The 15,630-nt window shown below is 41.5% G+C and overlaps 1 protein-coding gene across 15 annotated transcripts in view; it reads right to left on the bottom strand.

Annotated features, from left to right (window-relative positions):
- KIAA1217 (KIAA1217 ortholog) overlaps window positions 1-15,630 on the bottom strand; it is a 609,023-nt gene that overhangs the window by 37,173 nt on the left and 556,220 nt on the right. For all 15 annotated transcript variants that reach the window (XM_089693772.1, XM_089693774.1, XM_089693764.1 and 12 more), the window contains 2 exons: window positions 11,025-11,077; window positions 313-473 (listed from right to left, as the gene is read on the bottom strand). In XM_089693772.1, coding sequence (XP_089549898.1) covers window positions 313-473; window positions 11,025-11,077 — 214 coding nt within the window. The remainder of the gene's footprint in view (window positions 1-312; window positions 474-11,024; window positions 11,078-15,630) is intronic.

Below are 15,630 nucleotides of genomic sequence, written 5' to 3'. Positions count from 1 at the left end.
GGAAGCCTGATGGAGCCAAGAATAATGCATGTAATACTCCTTATCCCAGCATCTCTAGACTAAACAATCATTTAACTCTTGAGGATGTTTGTGTGCTCGGGAAGGGGGGGGGTTGGATACTGCAGGGGTATATTTTGTCCAATTCCTGGAGCTTTAAGATCAGATATATAGCGAAATAAAAAGAATGAGCATTGACAAATAGGTTTGATCTATTTTCTTCTGGGTAGATTAACTTTACAAAAACAAAATAATAAATAAATAAACAACATGAATTCATAGCAAAAGGTGAAACAAACCCAGACTATCACCTACCTGCAGCTGCCTCATTTTATGCAGCTGAAGACGCAGTTCAGCCACATTACGCCGCATGTCGTGCAGACTAACTTGCATTTCTGAACCAGCAGGTGGTGCTTGACTGACAGCTGTAGATTCAATAATCGCTAATATATTCTTTCCACTGGATACAGTGTGAACTGCAGTAATGAAACAAGAAATTGAAAAATGGTAAAAAAGACAGTTACACATTCAATTAGTACAGTACATTTATAGAAACATATGCATAGACGTTATGTATACATGAGATATACTGAAATGATTTTATTTTCTTACAGAGTGATAGCCTCACACATTGTAGAGAGGATCTGAAGGATCCATTGCACAGGAATAATGAGCAGAGTCTCTAGATTCCCGATTGTGGTACAGCGGGCTGGTCATATACCAGAATGAACTTTATGGGTGTGATTTGTAAAATTATAAACAATCTATTTTGTGATATAGTCAGATCTTGCTTCATATCTACCACATTAACCTCAATATAATGAATATAATTTGACTATTTAGGTAGAAGAGCACACTATATAACTTTCAGTAAGTTTACTGGGCAAGTAGCATTTAAAGATAGACATTTTCTACAGCCCAAATGTTCGAAAGTGTACAAAGTTTTTCTTCATTGCTGACATTTTCATGTGCTTATAATGAATTTAACTGCTGCCTGATTAACACATGAAATTATGGGAGCTATTATTTTTAAAAGGCACATAGGTCTCCACTATCTAGATAGTAATAAATAGGATAATAGAATAAAATGCACGCATTGTACTGCAGGACATATTATAGCTGTACCTTCTATGGAGTAATGGTAAGTGAACTTTAAGGCAAAATCAAAAATGAGATCTGTGATGCAGTCTATTACCTAATTATGCCAGTAGATCTGTTATATTTCCACTTCTTAAAGGCCCTGTGTCACATTGTTGTGCTGCATTAGTACATGAGAATTATGATGTGCGTCAACGTGCTATGCACTAAGGCGGCCTGCTCATTTGAATGGGCGGCCTACGCACCAAAAAAGGTGCATGAAGTGCCAGGATAAGGTCATCCAACATCCAGGGCAAAGATGCCAAATTGCGCCCCCCCCCCCTTCATAATGTGCAAACGTAGGGTATCCTATACCCAGCAGTCACTCGCTTGTCAAAATCACTGCTACTGTCAATACTCCTGTCAGCCTTGTAACTGAAGGAAGGCGCCCCAATCCCTACAGTAAACCATTGCGCCCAGGGCATCAGTCTCTCCCGCCTATCCCTTGTCCCGGCCCTGGGTGCATGTATTATTTTTTATAAGGTAGCACAATACTACATACAGCAGTGTGTTGCAACACACATCTATTAGTAAGGGGTGTTGGGGTGCCATTTAGAATGAATTCCTGCATGCATGTGCTGGAGTTATCTAATTCCCCAAGGACCAATCAAGGAGGCCGAAAATCTGGTACCAGGAAGAAGCTGAGGAGGAGCGGTTGGCACCAGTGAATGAGCAAAGTCATTTAAAGAATAAGTTTACCTTTGGGAACATTTGACACATTCCTACTCCTGCAGCCTCTTGCCGATCAGTGACAATGGGCCAGGGATCTTCTCCACCCAAGTGAATAGGAAACCACTGTGTGGGCGGTTTCCTGTGAATTAAGGAACTACAAGTACAGACAGCCACTGCAGCTGGTGGCTTGTAGTTCTCAATGGACTACCAGGATGCTAGTGAGCACTCAAGGTAGTTCATTGAGTCTTTCTGTCATTGTGTGACTGCCTGCCCATACGAGGTACAAGCAGACAGATATACTGACCGTGTGCAAGAGCCTGAGATTGTACCTGAGATTATTATTATTATAATACGGGATTTATATAGCGCCAACAGTTTGCTCAGCGCTTTAGAATATAAAGGGAGACAATACAGCAACGATACAGTTCAATACAAGAGGGTTAGGAGGGCCCTGCTCCTTGGAGCTTACAATCTAAGAGGGAGGAGCTGGTGGTACAAAAGGTAATAGCTGTGGGAGATGAACTGATAGGAGAAATAGAAGATTTGGTTATCAGCTGAAGGCAGGATAGGCTTCCCTGAACAGATAGATTTTCAGAGATCACCTAAAAGTGGGAGGAGTAGGCGATAATCGCATAGATTGGGGTAGAGAGTTCCACAGAATGGGGGAGGCTCTGGAGACGAGCATGGGAGGAGGAGACAAGGGAGCTAGAGAGCAGGAAGTCATGGGAGGAGCGGAGAGTACGGTTTGGGTGATATTTGGAGACAAGACTGGGGATGTAATTTGGGGCAGAGTTATAAATGGTTTTATACGTTATTGTTAATGTTTTGAATTTTATTCATTGGGCAATGGGAAGCCAGTGGAGGGATTGGCAGAGAGAGATGGCAGATATGGAAGGTGGATGAGCATTCAGGATAGACTGAAGAGGGGATAGCCTGCGATTAGTTCGGCCATTGAGGAGGGAGTTACAATAGTCAAGGCGAGAGATAACAAAGGAGTGAATAATCTTCTGATCGCAGGTGAGAAGCTTTACAGGCTCCTAAAAAAATAAATGCACATTTTTTACTGCAAAAAAATTAGCATTTATAATTTTTTTCTGAAAGGTGAACTTACACTTTGCAGCAGAACTAAACCCTCATATCCTCTACAGCCAAGGAAGCTGCATGGAAAGCTCAGCATGCATATCTGGCACACTCCAGCTGCGGGACTCCTGTGCGCATGCAGAGGATGGCATCATTCCCCTACTGGTCAAACAAGAGGCTGAAAATGTGGAACCTGTAAGTGGCCAGGGAGGAGATGACAGCGTTCAGCGAGGGATGTAACCGCTGCTGGAAGGCGCGGGGTAAGTATATCTGGGAGAGTAGTTCTGCTTTAATTCAGTGGTTTTAGTTCCGTTTTCGTGCCTTATGGACTCTGTCTAACACTTTGTAAGCAGTGGCAGCAACAGTTTTTTTTTCTTTTGTAAAAAAAAGGTTTATGCATAAAAGCTGATTGTTGTAAAGACCCCAAACGTTATATGGCTTGTTCTGACTCTCAAGGTTGCCAGACAGCTTAGTCTGCTGTCAAGTAAATGAGGAGAAAATAGTGAAATAAAAATATACCAATTTCTATCATTACAGGTATTAGACACATACACTTACCAAAATTCTATTTATTTATTTTTTTGTATTTTGGGCCTTTAAAACCTCAGCAGACTGGAAAACAACAATAAAGCATCCAGAACTATTCAATATTAATATCCATATCAATCACATTTTATGTAGCTGCTTTCATATAATAGCGCAGTTTGAAAACTCAGCGGGTGGTTTTACGAAGTCTCCGTACAAAAATATAGTTGGGGAACATGTTGGTTGTTTTTGAATGCAAATAGGATAGATGAGCGGATCACTGGTGAATCTCACATGCAAATACAAGTCTGGCTGCATGAAAGGCGACTCTGTTTCAGGTGAGGAATAGCAATGACAGTGTAATATATTAACCAGCACTGGACCCACAGACACATACCCTGCTCTGTTGTTTTACATCTGTTCCCTGGAGAATGGACTGCTGCTGCCTTTGTACGCAGGGTTTCTACAATGTTGGTGCAGCGTTTGAAGTTTTGTGAGTTATGTGTAAACTGGAAAAATGAATATAGAGCAAGGATTCTTAACCTGGAGTCCATGCTTATAGTGCCGACCGCTAAGCGCCTCTTGACTCGTTGACCCATGTTTACCATTTAAATTTGTATCATCGTTCCCTGCACAACCTCTATCTTGTGCCAATCCATAATAGTAAGTGCCAATTCTCATTTTCAAGTAGTAGGAGGAGGAGGAGTAGGTGTAGCAGTAGGAATAGATTTGAGAAGAATTAAAATTGTTTTGTTTAATTTGACCGAGATGATTGCATTTAATTTTTGTAATGAGTGGCCATTACTTTTCAGATGAAAAGGAGTGAGTTTTTGTTAAGATTGTTTACTTTATTCAAACTTTGTGTATGTCATATATGTATGAGGCAATCACATGGCAATCACATTTATTTAAAATAAAGTCTATGAATTATTATTATATAGGATTTATATAGCGCCAACGGTTTGCTCAGCGCTTTACATTATAGTGGGAGACAATACAGTAACAATACAGTTCAATACAAGAGGGATCTGAGGGCCCTGATCCCTGGAGCTTACAATCTAGGAGGGAGGGGTGAATGGTACAGTAGGTAATAACTGTGGGGGATGGACTGGTTGGAAGAGTAGAAGATTCCAGTATTAGCAGAGGGTGGAATAGGCTTCCCTGAAGAGATAGGTTTTCAGTGATTGCCTAAAGGTAAGTAGAGTAGGTGATAGTCTGATAGATTGGGGTAGGGAGCTCCAGAGGATGGGTGACGCCCTGGAGAAGTCTTGGAGACGAGCATGGGAGGAGGAGATAAGGGAGCATTCATTGCATGCAAAGTTATGTTTATGTGAATATTTCTGTGAAGGGGGTCCATTGCATTCATCAGATTCTTAAAGGGTCAGTGACTCAAAGAACCACTGATCTAGAGAGACTTGGGCCCAAACCAAAAGAGATTCTCCATTTTATGAGGTTTATGAATGAAAACTGTGGTTGTAATAGGGTAACCAGATGTCCCCATTTTCCAGGGACAGTCCCAAATTTTAGGGGGCTGTCCCCAGGAAACAAAATGTCAGTTTCATCCCTGAGCATTGTCACCCTGTGGACAAGTTAGTTTTAAATGGACATGTAGTTTGTCTGGACCTGAAGGTTGCAGGGTGATCCATTTTAGCAACATTTCAGTAATTGGCCTGGAGCAGGAGGAGGGAGGGGAGGGGTGTGTCTGCATCTGGGTTATAGATGATGTCACATGCTGATATTACATGGTCTTCCCAGTCCCTTTTATTTTGGCTTGTGCAGACTTCATTGTAGGAGGTAGGCATATGGACTTGTGATATGCTTGGGATGGTGACCTGCAATGCACACCTGGGCCTGCACTCTTAACCCAAAGCAAGGCAGGCTCAGGTGTAATTAAATCATACCTCATTAAGTGTAGCACACTTCGCATGCAACTGTTATACCCACCCACTGCTCCATCCAAGTCCCACCCCCAATAAAAATGATGATTTGAAACACACAGAACAAAGTGCTAGCATGCATAAGGCCGTAGGCTACATCCACACTGGCGATTTAGGTAAATTGTAGTAGCAGGAATCAGAGATTCCTGCTGTGGCTCTGAGCAGCTTGACATGGCTGCCGGCTCCGTTCACTATGACAGGTCTGCGGCAGCCGCAGCGATGCACAGCCACCAATTACCAGTGGTGATCGCTGCTGAACACACACAAAATGTGTCCCAACAGCAATCACCACCAAAAAATTGTTGGCTGTGCAAGCAGCCAGAAATAGCTGTGGCCGCCGTCAACCTGTCATCATAGCGAACGGGGCTTGTGTCTGCGCCTAGCAGCTCAGAGCCGCAGCAGTAATCAGAAGATTCCTGCCGCTACAAATCACACCGGCCTAAATCACCAATGTGAATGTAGCCTTAGAGGCCTAGGAGAATGAAGAGGCGATCCTTTAAAGCGGAACTAAACTCATTGATTTACTGTTTCCCAAAAGAGTTACAATCAAGGCATGCTGTCAATGATCACAGTTGCTTGTCCTCCTAAACTAAAAATCAAGCCATTAGATGGCTGATGTCATTACTGATCTTATGTGCAGCACCATGGAAAATGCAGATCAAACAGAGGCTAAGATGGCAACTTCCTTGGATGTAAAGGATAGGAGGGTTTCATTCTGCTTTAAGGTGCCCGCACAAACATATACTTCAGCCAGTGCCAAAACCAGGTCCTTCAACACCCAAGGAGAAAAGGCCTACAAGTGCTGCCTTCCCCATGAACTGTGAACTTTGGGCAGCATAGGTTGAAGGTTCTGCCCTTTTTGCCCCCCCCTTCTGCTGAAGCTCCCAATGTGGCTGCTTCTTCTGCTCACCTCTCAGCCTGTCCCTGACTTTAGCATGCAGCATAGAGGCTGAGAGGTTAACCTTGCCTTGCAGCACACTGAGTCTTGGGGTCAAATCCCACCGTGGACTCAATCTGCATAAAATTTGTATGCCTTTGGCGGGTTTAAGGCTGTTTCCATCCATACTCCGGGTAAGTTAATTAGCATTTAATCAAACCGGTCCCAGAGTGTGTATGAGCATGACAGGGCTATCAGACTGTAATCTCCTTCGAGGACAGATGTAAATGGCTGTGCGTGGCATGCCTCCACACACTTTAGTGCCAGTGCTGAGGCTTTCCAATTTTGTAAAACGCTGTGTAATATCTTGGCACTACATAAACACGAGGAAACGAATGCCCTTCGTGAAGTGCTTACGATGATGTCATGATCTTAATGGCTGAAGAACCTCTTCAAGACAGGCAAATGCAAAGAGAATGAAGGAAAAGAAGAGGAGGAAAACACTTTACTCTCTACAGCACATCCGCAAATTGTGCCGACTCCTACAATATGGGTTAATCACACACTGCGGGTTCATTGTGTTTCACACAACAATACGGCCTTCTGTTTCTGCTGACAGGAAATTTATTTTGGACAGCAAACAACATTTCTGCGGCTGTTTTCACTGAGCTTGTCTTTCTGGTACACAAACAATGAGCAAACAATATCAATTCTCTTGATAAGTGAGAATTTTCGATCTGCTGGAAACCGCTGAGCGGCTTCGAGTGAAAGCAGCCAATAAAAACGAAGCCTATTGAACATTCGCTTCTGGAATAAATGACCAGAAAGTCTCATGTACAAGTTGATTTAAATAATTTGCAACTATGAATAACAGCTGGCTAAATGTTTGTTAACATTTTCTCTTGTTATGATTGCTTATTTTCATGTGGAATATTATTGTCTGCTCTTAGCCATGTTGAAAATATTATAAACTGGCCAGACATGGCAGGATTTAGTTTAACCCCATAGGATGGTTCTTATATTATATTTCTGGGTGGATAGCTAGATTCATGCTTTGCATTTTTAATGTATAGGACAATTCACAAAAACAGTGCAAAGAGCCTAAAGTGCAAAATTCAAACCAACCAATCAGATTTCATCTTGTACCGGATGGATATCAGTAAAGTGAACTCTAACCGGCTGCCATAAGTATTTGGGGAGCCTCATTCACGCTGCAATGTAGTGACCTGAATTGCATGCGGAATTTAGTTTCACCCAATACGTTGATTCTTTGTGTGGCCAGCTATAGTCCAGCTTTGCATTTTTATTGTACAGAACAATTTATGAAAACAGTGCAAGGAGACTAAAGTGCCATATCCAAACCAACCAATCAGAATTCATTTTCTACAGGTTGAATTTCAATAAAGTGAATTCTAACTGGCTGCCGTGAGTTATTACACTGTGAGCTCAGCACATTGCTCCTGCAATTCAACAGTACAAAAAATGGCCACTGTCCCAGTCTATAACTGGCCTTCACAGCAAGGAGCACATGAAAGGGCGACGCATGTCAAACAACAACAAAAGAGAAAAATTCCCAGCTCAACTTGCCAATCAGCCTGCAAACAAACCGAATTAACCTGTCTAACAGTATGCATTAAAAACAGGGGTTTAGTTAGTACACATTTGCAAATACATGCGTAAGCTACAGAGCCTCGTCACGGCACCCCGATATTCTGTAGTTCCTAACTCTACAAATTTTGAGAGCCCCCATAGTAGAGGCACATGTATTTAATGGATAGACCAAGGGCAGGTGAACCTGAAGGAGCCCACCCCTCCTTAAAGGTATAGGAACACACTGGACACCCAGCAGGCTCTGTAGCTTACGTATGTATTTGCAAATGTGTGCTAACTAAACCCCTGTTTTTAACGCATACTGTTAGACGGGTTAATTCTGTTTGTTTGCAGGCTGGTTGGCAAGCTGGTCTGGGAGTTTTTCTCTTTTGTTGTTTGACATTGCTCCTGCAATGATTTACCAAGTAAGCTCTTGGGTTCCCCAAGGGGTTCTCTGCAACTCACATGTTCTTCATGCAGTCAGACACACTTAAAATTTAGGGTCTCCTCTTGCTTTCTGTCTCAGTAATATTGGTGGTGGCGTTAAAGTGAAATTAAAGGTTTAATAAGAAAAAAAAAAAAACAAACAAACGTCTTATACTTACCTGCTCTGTGCAATGGTTTTGCACAGAGAAGGCTCAATCTTCCCCTTCTCTAAATCCCTGCCATTGCTCCTGATTCCTCCTCATCTTTTAGTGCCCAATAGCAAGCCACTGGCTATGGGGCACTAATGTACTCATTCCAGAGCCAAGCTCTGTGTGTCCATAAAACACACAGAATGGGGCTCAGCCCCGCCCAATCCCTCCTCACTGGCTGTGATTGACAGCAGTGGGAACCAATAGCCCCCGCTACTGTCTCTCAGCTTTTAAGGAGGCAAAGACCCAGGACAGCAAGGCTCAGGTAAGTAATAGGGGGGCTACAGGGGGAAGCTGCATACTGAAGGTTTTTTTATCTTTATGCATAGAATGCATCAAGGTAAAAAACCTTCAACCTTTAGAGCCACTTTAATTATTACCCTGGCAGAGATACAGACCACTCTCTCTAAAAGTAAAAAAGTTTTGTGTTTACATACACTTTAAGATACAGCGGCTAAATGGTTAGCAGTTCCGCCTGGCAGTACTAGGGTCGTTGGTTCAAATCCCAACCAAGGCACCACCTGCCTGGAGTTTACATGTTCTCCCTGTGACTGCATGGGTTTCCTCCGGGTACTCTGATTTCCTCCCAAAGACATGCTGGTAGGTTAACTGAATCCTGTCTAAATTGGTCCTAGTATGTATAATGTGAGTTAGGGACCTTAGATTGTACCCCCCTTGAGGGTTAAGGATTGATATGAATGTACAATATATATGTAAAGCGCTGAGTAAATTGACGGCTCTATATAAGTACCTGTAATAAATAAATAAATAATATATAAATAAGATACAGTCAGACACTGCTTTATTCCCGCACTATGTAAGAATCATTTCTGATTTAAGGCTCACTCCTACCTTTTTCCATTATATAGTACAGACCTTTGTTGTGCCAAAGCTCTCACTATTAAATATCACTGCTTTATTCCACGCAGCTTCATTGTGTCAATGTACTCTTTAGTCTGAATATCACTGCTTTGCTGGTAAGGGCTTCCAGTGGCCTCAAACACAATACCTAGAAGCCTCCTAGCCCCTTTCAGTGGCATTAAACAGGATTACAAAGTGGGCCTACTTTCTGATAGCTTCAACTGGACCTTTTCATGACAAACATTGTGAATGATGAGTATATTTCTGTGGTGCTTACTTTTATCCCTGGTTATCGTTTGGAAATGCTGGCAAGTATACTTTTGTAATAAAAACATCAGTAAGCTGGATAAATGGATTTTTTTCATGAATTGTGATTTAGATGTTCTGGGACAAAGCAGTAATTGATGAGTCAGGGACTGTCTCAACAAAATGTTGATCCAAGAGATATCAACTTAGCAGCAAATTTAATTTGATGCTTATTACTGCACCAAACACTAAATCATTTAGTTTCACCGCCAGGATCTTAGCACTATTAAGGTCAATGCCACCAGTATAAGGAAACAGAGGAGGAAACTTTCAGTACTGACAAGTTATCACAGTTTGAAAGGGTTAGGCATAGTGGGGACACCACTGTAGTAGCAGGAAAGTGGTTTCTCCAAGGTTCCCTGGAGCAGCTTTCCAGTTGGCTACGCTATATGCGGGTGACCCTGGTGGCCATCTTGGGTCATGTGGTGTCTTTTTAAGTCTCTGCCCCCAGGTTTTTGGCACGCATTTGCAAAGTGGCCAGTGTAGGAAGAGAATACATGCCTGTCAAGATCAGAAATAGGAGTAAGGGAAGGTTTCAGGCGAGTAGGGAAAGAGCAGGGCCTTCGCCTAGACCTCCTCAAGCTCCTTCTTAGGTTGGACCAGCCAAGCTGCACTCCACCTCCCTTGGCAAGCACTTTCTTCAGCTCAGGCCTACTACTGCTGACTGCTGCTTTGAATGTGAGTTTACGGACAGGAGTTCCAGTCCTCCAGGCTGTTCTACAAGTTCTTCAATACAACATTTTCTGCACTTGGGCCTCAGTGTGAATACTGCCGCACGCTCCACTGCAACTACCCCACAAGTACGCCTCAAAGTATGACCGAAAACACTTGGGGAAATTGATCCTTACGCCAGCCCTGACTATGTCAGATGAACTATGTCTTCTGTTGCAGAGTCTGATAGGTGTGTCATAGCACTGAACCAATGTAAGTAGAGACTAATTCAATTAATACAAAATGAAAGTTTTCTGAACCAGAGTTTAGTTTGTGGTCAAGATAGGTACCTGGGTTCTGAGCCTATGCTATCGCCTCTTTGGTCACAATAGTCAAACCGCCCAACAGATGGACATCATCTGGATATGTGATAAGGCGCACCTATTACAAATTTCCATTTTGTTTAAAAATGGTTTAAAATATTTATAAAAAAACAACATATACAGCCAACATATTTCAGGGGAAAATGAACTTCTTCGGGGCTTGAAAACAGAATTGTAATACAATTCAGATGAAACATAGAAAAGCTGAAATAAGGCAGGAAAGTTAGCGTGTCCTATCAGCAAGGTGAACAGCTCTGTCAGCAGACAGACTAAACAGCCTGCTTTGCTTATTCTATGAAATACACCTGAAGAGTAACAAGATGTCTGAAGCAAATAAATTGGTTAAGTCTTGCCACCGAGCTCTATATCATACCTGGACTGTCTGTGATGGGGGGAGTGCTGCTTGCAGACTTAATGACTTTCTCACTGTAATGCGAAGAAAGAAAAGTAAATTATTATTTGAGGAAGTAGACATATAAATAAATAGTCAAATTGATAACAACAACCAGATCAATATCATAAAACATCACAGGAAACATAGTAAATCATCAACTTAAGATACCTTTAAGGTTGGTTTTATGGTTATTTCTCAACCTAATTATGTAAATAACAATGTATCTACAGACTGGAGTGCTCAGTGTTGTCTGCTCATGGATGTCAAACATTTCCATACAATCTGCCCTTATTAAAATATCTGTGGGAAGTATGGTGTCAGACAGTCTGTGTTACCTCTGTCTTCAAAGTAAACAACCAGATTCATATCTATACTAGAAAACGATAATTGGACAGTGACATTCCTGATTGGCTGCTGTGTACCAATAAAAACTGCCTGCCTGGAATTCAGCTTTAATAGCATTTGAACCATCTCAAACAGTTAAAGCAGAACTCCCATTTTGTAAATAAAAAATATGATTGTTTTTGCAAATACCTTTTGAAGTCTTTCCAGATATTCATTCTTCTCTCATTTTGGCCTCTTGTATGTAATCACTACTAAAATCTTGCTTCCTGCTGATTCCCTTACATCCGGCTATTTGACAGTAAACATTGCATAGCCACTTTTTGTCTTTTTGTCTTTGTCATTTAGCCTCCCCTCCCAAGATCTTGAGAGTAAATAGGTGACATCAGACCTTGCCCACATTCCTGATGGGCAGGACTGAATTTATCATAATTACAACAGAGACCTGTCTAGTAATGCCATCGTTCGGCAGCTATGGGCTGTGGGCAGCGATCACAAGTACCCCTTTTTACTATCCACAGAACCACCAAAAACTACAGGTGTCTCAAAGACTCATGAGAAATGTAACTCATGGCATTAGCTGCACACCAGAGTTTCCTCCTGGCGACCTGGGCTTGCAAGAGGCTTATGGAGTAAAGGGATGATGTCACAGGGATATTAAACATCATTTTGCAGTGATAAAGGCAATAATAATAATTAAAAAAAAAAAAAAACAGTGGTTGTGGTGTAAGCTGAGTGGGTAAATCCTGGAGTTGAATCATACTTATATGAACTGTCGTATTTGCCAAAAGCTTTGAAATTCTTATGATTCATTCGCCTTTCCCAGACAGGACAGCCAGGAGGGTGACACCACTTTCTTTATTATGGAACACAGTGGTGTCAACTTCCTGTTCACAGCTCACTGGTTGGACAATGAAAACACACTGGCCAGTGACATTCTGCTCTTAGGCATGCCATAGATAATACGATTTTCTTTCCTTCCAGCACGAGTAGACCACACAATCAGTGTAGATGGGGGAATGCCTTCCACAGCGCTATTGTGTTCTGCCGGCAAGGAGCCTTACTGGCCAGCAGAACACAATGGCCACTGCTGGCTGCTTTGGCCGCTGGCAGTGATGGCATGCAAAAAATCCACCAGGCTGGTTGTACTGAAGTCGATTAATTATAGGCAGGCCACACATTAAGACATTTTTATTTCCCGTGGTTGCAGGAAAGAAATTTCCTCAATTCCCCCATTAACACTGAATGTATTGATGAATCCCTCCTGTGGTGTTAAGAGTTATTGTATTCTGACAATGGGAGGTTTCCCAGCCATCAAAATACAATGATCACTGCTGGCTACAGCCACCACCTGTGAGAACTCAGAGATCAGCAGTCATGTGATCACTGAATTCTCATACTTAAGAGCCGGCGGGGGACCGATGCTGCATCCACCTAGGTAAGTAAAAATAGAGGAAAAAAAGCCCTACTTCTCTTTTAAGTCAATCAACGGATCAACTTCAGAACAACCAGCCTGCCCATAGATGGATCGAATCCTGGCCAGTCACTGCTAAATTGAGATTCGAGCCATCTATGGCTGGCTTTATTCTTACCTAATGTCTTTTAGGGGCAAGTAGGTCTGTTTATTTTGGAACACCAGTAAGCAGCACAACCATAAAACAATCAGGAACAGAGGAACAATGGCAGCTGTCTGTTACTCCAAGTGTCCATGTTGACACTATTGCTCAGACAACACTTGGCACACCAGCTGTTGATAAACCTAACGCTGTGATGATCCACTAATTGGAGATGTGTCAAACATGGCACCTTCCCTCTTTAGAGCAGGCAGCCATTTTTATACTATTGAGTGAGGTCCCTCATTCCAGGACACTTAGCTGACTTGCTGGACAACCTTCAGTAATGCATGTAGGGCTAAAGTGGATCTAAAGCTATAACATTTTTTTAGTTTGGGACAAAGTAAGGAAAGGTTAGAACCTTCATCACTTTATTGCGGTCTGTGTCCCCACTTGGAAAATTTCCAATCTTTATTTGTCCCGGTGACCATTGTCACCACAACATAAATTAAAAGAACATCCAAAATGTCACAGTTCCTACCAGAGCCAGAGGCCACTGTTTTGGGGACAGCTGTCTGAGACAGGATTTTCCCTCACTTTGGAGGGAGACCTCCTTGTATTTCTTGTCTCTCCAGGAGATGAGGTACATTGAAATCTGCCTAACGGCACATTGTCAGTAAGAAAGCTAAACTGATTTTTAACCATATTCTATGCTAGCTGATGTGAACACAAACACCTTTGTTCTTGCTTCCCATGAATTAACCAAGAAACACAGAGGAAAAATTCTGTAGGAATACCGTAATTATTGTTGCTTCCAAGTGTTACCCTTAATAACCTGGTTCCCAACCAAGAGGTGTATAAAGTGATGGGGATCAAGTTGCTTATATTCACAGTCATCTAGCCATACCTACCAGTAGCGGGACAATTTCTTCCAGCACCCAGGGCAAGGATGAAGAACTGCACCCCTTCCCCACTGTTAATGCATGCTCTAGAATGGGTTTACTGACCTTTGTCTATTCTCTACCTCCTTGCTTTGCTGTGCCCAGGGCAGCTTCCCCTCCTGCCCCCCCCCATTTCCATGCCTTGATACCTACCGACTAGAAATTTCCTTTCCAGTTTTTACACCAAATGGTGGTTTAGTGATATAAAATCTGCAGACAATTAACTTGCAGCAAAGGCTATGAAAGCCTGAGCGATTATCTGAAAGTACCTTTAGGAATGGTTCTGGCCCAATTACTCTGCTGAATAGGTATCTACCACAACACCTCACGTAATAACCATTCCTTCCCAGAACAGTTGATTTCTCTTAGATTGTAAGCTAAGGGCCCTCTGATTCCTCTTGTACCAAATTTTATTGCAACTGTAATGTCTTCCTTCATTTTGTAAAGATCTGAGCAAACTGCTACAAATCCTGTGGAATAATAATATAATAATAATTTCCAATAAGAGCTGTGACAACACGCAGCCCTCAAGTTTTTAGTGAATCGCTATTGAGCTGAGGGCTGTACATTTCTGAATAGTCCTCCTCTATGAATAGATGTATGGAAGCTTTTCTGGAGAACCTACTTAATCATCTCAATATTACTGCTGTACATAAACTCAATAAATATGAACACAAAATAACCATTTAAAAATTCGAAGCCAGTACATTAGCATGCTATGGGTTTGTTAGACAAGTTAAAAGAACACATGCATTTTTAAGTTCTTTTGTAGCAAATGTAGGTTTTCATATATTGTGTTTATCTAAGCATGCAGAGCAACTGCAAGGAAGAAACCAAGTTTTATTAAGCAAGCAGGAATTATATGAAAGAGAAGGAACAAATAAACGCAGTCAATAAAAGCTGGTAATGGCCAAATAAAACTACATTTAAAGAATAACAGCCGTAAACAGCACAGGATTCATAATTTCAGGGAGAGGAACATATTAAGGTTTTATATTAAAATTTTAAAAATTGTAAGTTTAAAATTTTATATGTTTTATGTTAAAAGTGAAACATTATATGACGTTAGTAAATTTGGGGTGCACAGTCTGACTTTCTGAAGATCTCCACAAAAAACATCAAAATGAATGTAAGTTAATGGAATACATGAAAAAGTATATTTACTAGTGTTGGTGCACACTTATATACACAATGACGTGCAATGTAAAGTGCATTGCAAAAGTGAGAGCAGTTCGTAACATGTTTTCACATTAACAGTTGATGTTTTGTGTGTTGCGATAATGAAGCCCATTCATTCAGAAGGGACTGTCAAAACACAGCAATGAAAGAAAAACTGGACCTGACCCTTCTTTTCATTATTTCGTTTTAATGCACCACATGTACATTGTAGCATGTCTTAACATGCATGGTGGTAATTTAGTAAAATGCATATTTTACAACATGGAACCACAACACAGGTCTAAAGTCAGCCTGAAAGGTGCACATGAAAAAGAAAAAATTAAGCATCATAAAACTGAATCATCACCCAGTCCTTTAAAAAATGTTGTCCTTGTGGATAAACAGGGACATGGCTGAATGCAAGATGAAATATTAATAATGTGAATGGGTTTGCCTTCCACCATATTTGTAATTTCATTTTCTTAAAAACTGCACATTTTTCTTGAGAATTGCACATCTCTCCCACAATGCTCCACCAAGATCACTCTACTATTTCCTTTAAAGCTTCTTGTGTCACTAAAATGATCGCGA

Source organism: Staurois parvus, unplaced genomic scaffold (genome assembly GCF_062004578.1).
Source record: "Staurois parvus isolate SC_StPar_1 unplaced genomic scaffold, SC_StPar_1.0 ptg000636l, whole genome shotgun sequence".
NCBI lineage: Eukaryota > Metazoa > Chordata > Amphibia > Anura > Ranidae > Staurois > Staurois parvus.
The sequence above is the reverse complement of the archived record's forward strand: the minus strand, read 5'-3'. Positions and strand labels throughout refer to the sequence as shown.